We start from the raw sequence: 10,731 nt of genomic DNA on the forward strand, positions 1-10,731 counted from the left end.
AAAGGTTAAGTCAAGATTCGAAAGATGCGATTTAATACCGACAGATTAATTCTGTGATTATAATACGTAGCGAAAGCCTTTTATGATCTGGTTAATTTATGCATAGATGATTAATTAAAGTGTTTTACCCTAGAATATTATTTATTGGTAAACCTTTACCCTAGGCTTTGATTTATTGATTTCTCCCTTATTTAATTTGCTTTACTTTAATTATTTTCCCCTAGTTTAATATTCACATAACAACGATTCGTTTACTTAATAGTTTAGATTATATTAATTATTTAAGAATAGGAAGACTTGTCTCCCTGTGGATTCGACCCTACTTCCCTATCTACTTTAGTTCGAGGACTTAGGTAATTCTTTTGATTAGGTGATAGGACTTTAGCCTATCAGTAATTGGCGATGTCAAATACGCGTTTCTTTCCTTATAACTCCTTTATTTGTAAAACTGACGTGTTCTGACGGTATTGGCATTAGAAGAAAGATTTAGGATTGCAGAACTGTTGGGTTTCGTAGCGTCCAACACTACGCAAAAGTGAAACCCGCCCAAGACCCGCCCACTAATTAAAGCAACTAAACATGCAATCACATAATTAACAACATAAGAGAGAGAGAGAGAAAAGACATTATTACCCTGACGCGTGCTTCGCTCGATTCACGAGCTCTTACTTACAAGCTTGAGCCACGCAAGTGCAACGGCCTCCTACGGCTCGCACCCTCGACCCGACCTGACCCGAGCGGTCTTAATCCCGAAGGTTAGTTGGGACTTGACCAAATAAAACTAGATTATTACGAACTTAAAGGTTTTCTCACTATTGATGAGATGCCTTATTGAGTTCAACTCAAGTAAGTGTTCCCAAACCCAAAACTTCGGTATTTATAGGGAAGGGAGCCTTGATCTCCCTTCTCCCATCAATGTGGGAGATTTGCATTTCCCTCTATTTTATTTTAATCAAAAACAAAATAAAAATGCAACGCAATCAACAAGCTCCAAGTGTCACATGGAGGGAGAGAGTAGGTGAGGACCATTCAGGGGGGGACCAAATCCCCTTGCTCACCAAGCAATCCCTCAATTTTGGTCCCCACACAAAACTGGCACACCACCCTGCCACTTGGCTGGCTGGTAGCCTGCCTTGGCTGCCAAGGCTACAAGCTGGCGCCTAGCACCAAGGCTGGGCAGCCCAACCAGCCAACATGCTGTTAGGTTTTCAAGTAATTCAAAAACAAGAACTACTATAACAATGTGGGAACAAAACCTAACTATGTATAATTGATAATGAATTATACAAAAATCCAAATACAATTCAATGTATTATAACCAAACACCAATTTATCAAAGAATTACAGAAAAACACAATGAAAACACTAGTTGTGAAAGATATTTTACTTGCCTCTACTCCAAGCTATTACATCCAACATGAACATGAGAAAACCGGTGACCACTTGAGTCTCAATCCTTGACACACTGACTTAGGCGTATGAATACATTCCTAAAGAGTTTAATTTCCCCCACAATGGTGCTTGGGTTTGATCCGGAAATACTCTTTGAGATACAAAAGTCAGCCCAATTGTTCTTTGCACTAAGAAACAAATTGATGATGAATAATTCACAAGAAAGACTAAAATCAAGAAGATTTCTCACAAAAGATTGCAAGTTTTTTGAGAGAAAAATGGAGAAATTACTTTGGGAGAATCCCAGAGAAAAATTTTGTATTCTTACGAAAAGAAACTCCTCTATATAAAATAGAATCAACCGTCGTATAAAACAGCAAAATGGCAAGAAGCGCGGGCGCGCCTCCTTCTTTGCCTAAAATCTTCGAATTTCCAGAAAATTAGCGCGATTTTAGCGTGGTTTAGGCGCGGGTCGCGCCATGCCATGACGCGGGCGCGCCAACCAGAGGCGCAGGCGCGCCTCCAAACTTTTCCAGAATTTCCAGAAACTCATCGCGAGTCGCGCCTAGCTGGCGCGAGCCCGATTCAGAAGAGCGAGCGCTCCTCCGACACTCTAAATTATCAACAATCCTCCCCCATTTAGAGTGTCTTCCATTCTCCAAATCTATCATTTAGCCACATCTTATGCATCAATGTTAATGTCCCTTCGGATTGAATTAACACCTAGTACAACACACTTAACGATGATCATATCCCATGATTTCCATATGGATTGAATCACACGGATATATCCAACCATTCGAAGGTGAAGCACACATAAGATTAATCGAATTATTCATCACTTGACACTTTTAAACAGCCATGTGTCCGTATCTTTCATAAGTTCATCAAAGTCTATATGTCCTTTTAGACTTCTTGAAGCGGCTAAACTTCGAACTTATATAGGTAGGTTCTCATATACGTAAATGTGCCCTTGTGACAAGACACTTACATTTAGAGCTTCTCAACTCTAAACCTTTGAGAACTTTTAATTGACGCTACCTCATACATCACAAGTACCATAGCAATATGGATCATTAAACATTGCTAACAAACATCAAAAATGCGATTCAACCACATTGAATCTAAGACTTGATGTTTCTTCAAGCGTTAGATTGAGTTTCACAAGTTTGTGTTTTTGGACATAAACCCATTCCATTCATAGCAAATATGATGGAATGTCTTGGCATTGCCTTTGTAAAGCAATCCGCCAAATTCAACTTTGTTGGAACATAGTCAAGACTTATGACCCCATCATTGATAAGCTCTTTCACTAGGCTATGCCTTAGTGAAATATGTCGAGACTTACCATTGTACACTTGATTATAAGCCTTTATCAACGCCGAATTGGAATCACAATGGATTGCCACCGGTGGCATTGGCTTTGACAATAAAGGCAACTCTATCATGAGATTCCTCAACCACTCAGCTTCTTTACTAGCTGATGCAAGAGCTATAAACTCTGCTGCCATAGTGGAATCAGCGATGCAAGTTTGTTTCTTAGAAGACCATGAAATGGCACCTCCTCCAAACATGAATACCCAACCACTTACAGAAGAGTCATCCTCTTTGTAAGTGATCCAACTAGCATCCGAAAATCCTTCTAAAACTGAAGGAAATCCACTATAAGATAGACCATAGTCTATTGTACCCTTAAGGTACCTCAAGACCCTTCGAACTGCAAACCAATGCTGTGCACCCGGGTTACTAGTAAATCTACTTAGTTTTCCCACAGCCAATGCAATATCCGGTCTTGTACTAGTCATGGCATACATCAAGGATCCAATTATCCTTGAGTATTCCAATTGGGAAATTGTTTTCCCCGAGTTCTTAACCAATTTGACATTTGGTTCCATGGGGGTGTTCACGGGACACTTATCAAACATATTAAACCGTTTGATCATTTTCTCAACATAGTGAGATTGACTTAGAATAAGTCTTCCATTGTCGCGAATTATCTTGATGCCTAAAATGACATCCGCCTCCCCCAAATCCTTCATCTGAAAAGATGAGGATAAGAATTCCTTGGTCAATTCTACTTGTTGTAGACTTGTACCAAAGATAAGCATATCATCAACATATAGACAAATGATGTCACCATGACCTTTGTCATCAAATTTGCTATATATACACTTATCAGCTTGATTCACCTTGAATCCAAAAGACAAAATTGTGTCATCAAATTTTCGATGCCACTTTTTTGGTGCTTGTTTAAGTCCATACAAGGACTTAACCAATTTACACACCTTATCTTCTTGTCCTTCCAAAACAAACCCTTCGGGTTGTTTCATGTACACTTCTTCCTCTAGATCTCCATAAAGGAATGTCGTTTTCACATCCATTTGATGAATCACTAGATTATATACCGAAGCCATTGCAATTAACAACCTTATCGAGGTTATTCTTGCAACCGGTGCATAGGTGTCAAAATAATCAACACCATGCTTTTGCCTAAAGCCTTGGATAACCAATCTGGCTTTAAACTTCACTATGGAGCCATCCGGTCTCCTATTCCTAGTGAAAATCCATTTGCAACCAAGAGGTTTGCAACCGGAAGGTAAATCCTCTAAGACCCAAGTGTTATTTCCCATGATGGAATCCATCTCATCATTTATAGCCTCTTTCCAAAATGCACTATCTTGGGAAGATATTGCTTCACTATAAGTCTTTGGGTCACTATCCACATTGAAACAATATGGAGTAGTAGAACTTAGGGTATCTCTAGATCCTTCAACCAAATAAATTATGAAGTCATCTAGAGGATTCCTAATTTTCCTTTCTCTAGTACTTCTCCTCAATTGAGGAGTTTCAACATTCTCATTATCGAATGCACTTTCATGAGTTTCAAGTTGATCATTCAACTCTACTATCTCCCTATCATTGGCACTAATTTGTAGATCTTTCGGTCTACTCATTGATGAAAATCGGTTTTCATCAAAAATTGCATCTCTTGACTCTACAACTGAATGAACAGATATATAGTCATTTTGTTCTATTACATAGAACCTATAGGTTTTTCTATGCTCATCATACCCTATAAATATGCAATCCAAGCCTCTTTCACCGAGCTTTCTTTTCTTGTTGCCGGGCACTCTTACGATTGCCCTACAACCCCAAACTTTGAGATACTTCAAGTTTGGCTTTCTTTTGTACCATAGTTCATAAGGAGTAGAGTCTTTTCCCTTTGTGAGAACTCGGTTAAGAATGTGACATGCTGTCAACATTGCTTCACCCCAGAACCCTTCACTCAAACCTGAGTAAGACAACATGGAATTAACCATTTCTTCAAGCGTTCTGTTTTTCCTTTCAGCTACACCATTTGATTGTGGTGCATAACCAGTTGTAGTCTCATGAATTATACCCAAAGATTGGAAATAACTTGGATCATAGTATTCCCCTCCCTTATCAGTTCTAATTCTCATAATAAATGAATCTACTTGCAATTCTACTTCCCTTTTATAAATATCAAACTTGGTTAAAGCTTCATCTTTGGAATGCAAAAGATACACGTAACAAAACCTAGAATAATCATCTATAAAAGTTACCATGTATCTTTTGTTCCCCAAAGAAGGCGTACTATGAAAATCACACAAGTCACTATGGATTAGTTCTAAAATGTTAGAACTTCTCTCAACTCTCTTAAATGGAGTTCTAGTGATCTTGTTCAACATGCAAGTAGAACACTTATTAGGAGAAATATCACAACATGGAATCAATTCTTGTTTGGACATAAACAACATTTTATTATAATTCACATGTCCTAATCTAGAATGCCACAAGTGAAATAAACTTAAATCAACATGATTATCACTTGCATCAACATTCAAACAAACATTATTAAAACCATACATGTCTTTCAAAGAAAGCTTAAATAATCCATTACATAAATAACAACGACCTATGAAATTTGTTCCTCTAGTAATTATACACCTATTAGCTTCAAACACTAGTTTATATCCAAGACTATTCAGGGAAGGCCCCGATACAAGATTCCTACTAATTTCCGGAGCATACAAAACATCCCTAAGAATGATTGCATTCCCCGAACTAAACATTAGTTCTACTTGTCCTCTACCAAGGACGTGGATGGTTGAATTGTTCCCCATAAAGAGATTTTCTCCATCACCAACCTTGTGAAAGGTTTTGAACCAATTCCTCATCTTACATACATGCCTTGAAGCCCCCGAATCAATCCACCATGAGTCATCATCCTGCACCATAAAAATGTTAGGATCCGTTGCATTTAAATCCAAACCGGAATTAAATTCAACCTCATGAATTGGATTACCTTTGGTGGGTTGTTCCTTGCTAGTACTAGCATGGCCCTCCTTGGCTTTCTCCATCCTTTTCTTAAAGGAAAAACATTCCTTCTTGCGGTGTCCAAATTTACCGCATTCCCAACAAGCAAACTTGGTATTGTTTGCTTGCTTCTTGGACTTTTTCTTGAAAGAGGTATTATTCTTCCTCTTTCCACTAGTGGAAGCACTAGGTTTTCCTTCCTATACCAAATTAATGGTAGATGAGCTAGGATTCCCATCCTTAGCACTTTCCATGGCTCTTATCCCTTCTTCAACTTGAAGATGGGTGGCCAACTCGGACAAAGACATGTCCTCTTTCTTGTGTTTAAGCTCATGCTTAACACTTTTCCAACTAGCAGGCAACTTGTCAATTATACTTGAAACTACAAACAATTCATCCATAGAAATACCATGTTGTTTCAAGTTCCCATAGATTCGTTGTAATTCATGAAATTGGTCCATTATGGACCGACCATCAACAAACTTAAAATTATTGAAATTACTTACTAAAAACTTCTTACTTGAAGCATCTTCAGCCATATATTTGCCTTCTAAGAACTCCCAAAGCTCCTTAGCCGACTCCACATTTTGATAAACATCAAAAAGATCATCCTCCATACCATTCAAAATATGACCACGACAAATAAAGTCATCGTTGTCCCATTTTGACATTTCCCGAACATTTTCCAAGGATTCTTTCTCATGTTCCCTAGGTCTTGGAGTACTAATAACATAGGCTACTTTCAAAGATGTAAGAAGAAAGTACATCTTCTTCTTCCATCTCCGAAACTCCACACCGTCAAACTTCTTGAGTTTGACAAAATTTGTGGTCAATTCTTTCACACTAGACATGCTTGATTACTTCTAAACGGTGAAACTCTTTAGATTGTTAGGTTTTCAAGTAATTCAAAAACAAGAACTACTATAACAATGTGGGAACAAAACCTAACTATGTATAATTGATAATGAATTATACAAAAATCCAAATACAATTCAATGTATTATAACCAAACACCAATTTATCAAATAAATACAGAAAAACACAATGAAAACACTAGTTGTGAAAGATATTTTACTTGCCTCTACTCCAAGCTATTACATCCAACATGAACATGAGAAAACCGGTGACCACTTGAGTCTCAATCCTTGACACACTGACTTAGGTGTATGAATACATTCCTAAAGAGTTTAATTTCCCCCACAATGGTGCTTGGGTTTGATCCGGAAATACTCTTTGAGATACAAAAGTCAGCCCAATTGTTCTTTGCACTAAGAAACAAATTGATGATGAATAATTCACAAGAAAGACTAAAATCAAGAAGATTTCTCACAAAAGATTGCAAGTTTTTTGAGAGAAAAATGGAGAAATTACTTAGGGAGAATCCCAGAGAAAAATTTTGTATTCTTACGAAAAGAAACTCCTCTATATAAAATAGAATCAACCGTCGTATAAAACAGCAAAATGGCAAGAAGCGCGGGCGCGCCTCCTTCTTTGCCTAAAATCTTCGAATTTCCAGAAAGTTAGCGCGATTTTAGCGCGGTTTAGGCGCGGGTCGCGCCATGCCATGACGCGGGCGCGCCAACCAGAGGCGCAGGCGCGCCTCCAAACTTTTCCAGAATTTCCAGAAACTCATCGCGGTTTATGCGTGGTTTTGTCGCGAGTCGCGCCTAGCTGGCGCGAGCGCGATTCAGAAGAGCGAGCGCTCCTCCAACACTCTAAATTATCAACACACGCAACACATGCGTAGCCAAGCAGCACACGCATGCGTTGCTGTTGCTGTTGTGCAAGTGGCGAGTGCTTAGTGCTGCTTGCTAGCAAGCACGCACAGCTACACATACACACACACATCACGTTGGCTGCGATGCGTGTATTGTGCGAGTGCGCTGCTTGATGCGAGGCTGCGAAGAGATGGTGCTAGGACCTAGCATGCATACGCAAGGCACCATACTTGCGATGTTTACACGCTAAGCGCAGTCTAGCTGCGGCTATGCGTGTGGCTGGGTGCGATTCCCACTACGCTAGCATGCATGCAGTTAGTGCCCTCGCCTAGCCTAGCACTCGCATGGCTAGGCCAATGCGAGGCTACGGCTTGGCTCATACTTGTCGCTTGTTGAATCTACATCTCATTGAATTCTTAATGACCATTTCCTATGTCGCTTAATGACTCTTCATGAACTATAAGGTAAGATTCTTTGTCATCCTTATTACGTCCAGAAGTGTTTCTCGATTTCCGAGTTTGACTGTCAATAAACAGATGATTTCTAAAATCCATCTGAGCACGGCCATGCATTTTCACAGTCTCGCTCTTCGAGAGGCCTTGTAAACAACAAAGACATATTCCCTATTTTTAATAGGGGGACATTCCCAGTCTTGTACTGTAAGCTTCCCTTACTGAGAGGACCCAGCCGCTCGAGTGTTTTCGTTATAATCCTTTTTTACGGCAGACGTTTGACAACATCAAAACGACTAGTACTCAAATAAGAGAACTTACAATACCCATGGTCGAGGAAAGAGGTTCCAATAGCTATAATGAGAAATGTACTTATGACGGTTTTTAAATCTCTTAAAGTACTCTTATAGGTCGATCTAGTACAGTTCCAAACTAGTACCTGTGCAAATGATTTATGACTATCATGTCCTCGCAGCACAAGAAATGGTGCTGTAAATTATACTACAAACTAATCTCAGGTGGTCATTAATCGTCCATCATTTAAATGACCTTGATTAGGGATAATTTTCGATTTACATATTCAATGTTCACTTAATAACTGTTTCTTTATCCAAGACATTGTCTTGATACCCTGTTTTGAATATTCTTATAAATCGAATGGACTCATTATTTAATTCTAAACCATAATTAAATAGAAATGGAGCAATAATAATTTTGTAGAAAATTTAATTGCTCCAAAACTGAATGGTTCAACATAGTGTTTTACATTAAGACATCAGGTTTAATTAAAACACATATACAGGGAAATCAAAGACAATCTCCAACATGCTTGATTCCCATTGCCTCAACGTGCTTGTTGTGCTTCACTTGAGGCAAAGGTTTAGTCAATGGATCGGCTACATTGTCGTCCGTTCCAATCTTACAAATTCTGATTTCACCCTCAAAATTCCATTCCCTTATCATGTGAAATCACCGCTTAACATGTTTGATCTTCTGGTGTTCACTTGGCTCCCTAGCCTGAGCAATAACTCCATTGTTATCACAATAGAGGTCTATTGGACCCTTGATGGAGGGTACAACACCAAGTTCACTAATGAACTTACGAATCCAAATTGCCTCCTTAGCTGCTTCCGAAGCTGCCAAGTATTCGGCTTCAGTTTTAGAATATGCAGTGGTGCTTTTCTTAGCACTCTTCCAACTAAACGCTCCTCCATTTAGGCAGGATATGTAACCTAACTGTGACTTGGAGTCGTCTCAGTCAGTCTGGAAGCTCGCGTTAGTATAACCTTCACCAACCAAATCATTACAGCCACCATAGACCATAAACTTATCCGTGTTCCTTTTCAGGTACATTAAGATATTCTTGGCCGCAGTCCAATGCGCCTCTCCTGGGTCTGATTGGTATCGGCTCATAGCACTCAAGGCATACGATACATCCGGCTAGTACATATCATGGCATACATGATCGACCCAAAAAGTGAAGCATATGGAATCTGATTCATCCTCTCTCGCTCATCAAGCTTCTTGTTGAGAGTTATGCCATGTGACATGGGTAGGTGCCCTCTTTTGGCCCCTTCCATGTTGAATCGTGCCAGTACCTTATCAATATAAGTACTTTAGCTTAATCAAATCATCCTTTTAGATCTATCCCTATAGATCTTGATGCCCAATATTTATTGTGCCTCTCCCAAGTCCTTCAATGAAAAGCACTTACCAAGCGAGCCCTTTACAAACTCTAACAGTTTAGTGCTATTTCCAATGAGTAATATGTCATCAACATATAAGACGAGGAATGTGATGTCACCCCCACTGACCTTCTTGTAAACACAAGACTCATCTGGATTCTTGATAAAACCAAACTTACTAATGGCTTCATCGAATCGCAGATTCCAACTTCTGCTTGCCTTCTTTAGTCCATAAATGGACTTCTTAAGCTTGCATACCTTCCCAGCATTGCTTGGATCAACAAAACCTTTCGACTGTGTCATATACACAATTTCTTCCAAAATCCCATTAAGGAAGGCGGTTTTGACATCCATTTACCATATTTCATAATTATAATATGCAACAGTTGCTAGGATAATCCAGACGGACTTAAGTATTGCGACTAGCGAAAAGTTTTCATCATAATAAACAACGTGAATTTCCTTGTAACCTTTTTCCACCGGTCTAGCTTTGTATATAGATACATTTCCATCTCTGTCCGTTTTCAACTTGAAAATCCATTTGCAACCGATAGGTTTGTAACCATCGGGCAAATGAACCAAGTTTCAGACTTGATTTTCAAACATGGAGTCCATCTCGGATTTCATGGCCATTTTCCATTTTGCAGAGTCGAGGCTCGTCATAGCTTGTTTGTATGTCGCTGGCTCATCTCCATCCATAACTAGGATGTCTTGATTTTCAGTTAAGACAATACCAAGGTATCTATCTGGTTGAGATCTTGGCCGTTGCGACCTACATAGGGTAATAGGTTGAGCTTTTGCATTGTCAAATTGACTCTGAACAATGTCATTAGCTGCTTCTAAAGCACTTTGATTGTCAGTTTTGTCAGGTTGACTTTGTTGCTCGTCCTCTCAAACTTCGTCGAGTTCGATTTTCCTCCCACTTGTCATTTTGGAAAGGTATTCCTTCTCCAAAAAGACACCATCACAAGCAACAAACACTTTGTTCTCAGATTTGTTGTAGAAGTAATTCCCCATGGTTTCTTTTGGGTATCCCACAAAGAAACACTAGTCAGTTTTTTGGTGAAGTTTGTTAAAAATTATTCTCTTGACATATGCTTCGCAACCCCTAAATCTTAAGAAAAGACAGCCATGGAGGTTTCTTCG

The 10,731-nt window shown here is 39.2% G+C and overlaps 1 protein-coding gene across 1 annotated transcript; it reads right to left on the reverse strand.

Annotated features, from left to right (window-relative positions):
* Positions 1–5,930: 5,930 nt before the first annotated feature.
* Positions 5,931–6,581, reverse strand: LOC110694280. Its single transcript, XM_021871460.1, has one exon. It carries the CDS (start codon positions 6,579–6,581, stop codon positions 5,931–5,933), a length of 651 nt encoding a protein of 216 aa, XP_021727152.1.
* Positions 6,582–10,731: the final 4,150 nt, after the last annotated feature.

Source organism: Chenopodium quinoa, unplaced genomic scaffold (genome assembly GCF_001683475.1).
Source record: "Chenopodium quinoa cultivar QQ74 unplaced genomic scaffold, ASM168347v1, whole genome shotgun sequence".
In the NCBI taxonomy this organism is placed as follows: domain Eukaryota; kingdom Viridiplantae; phylum Streptophyta; class Magnoliopsida; order Caryophyllales; family Amaranthaceae; genus Chenopodium; species Chenopodium quinoa.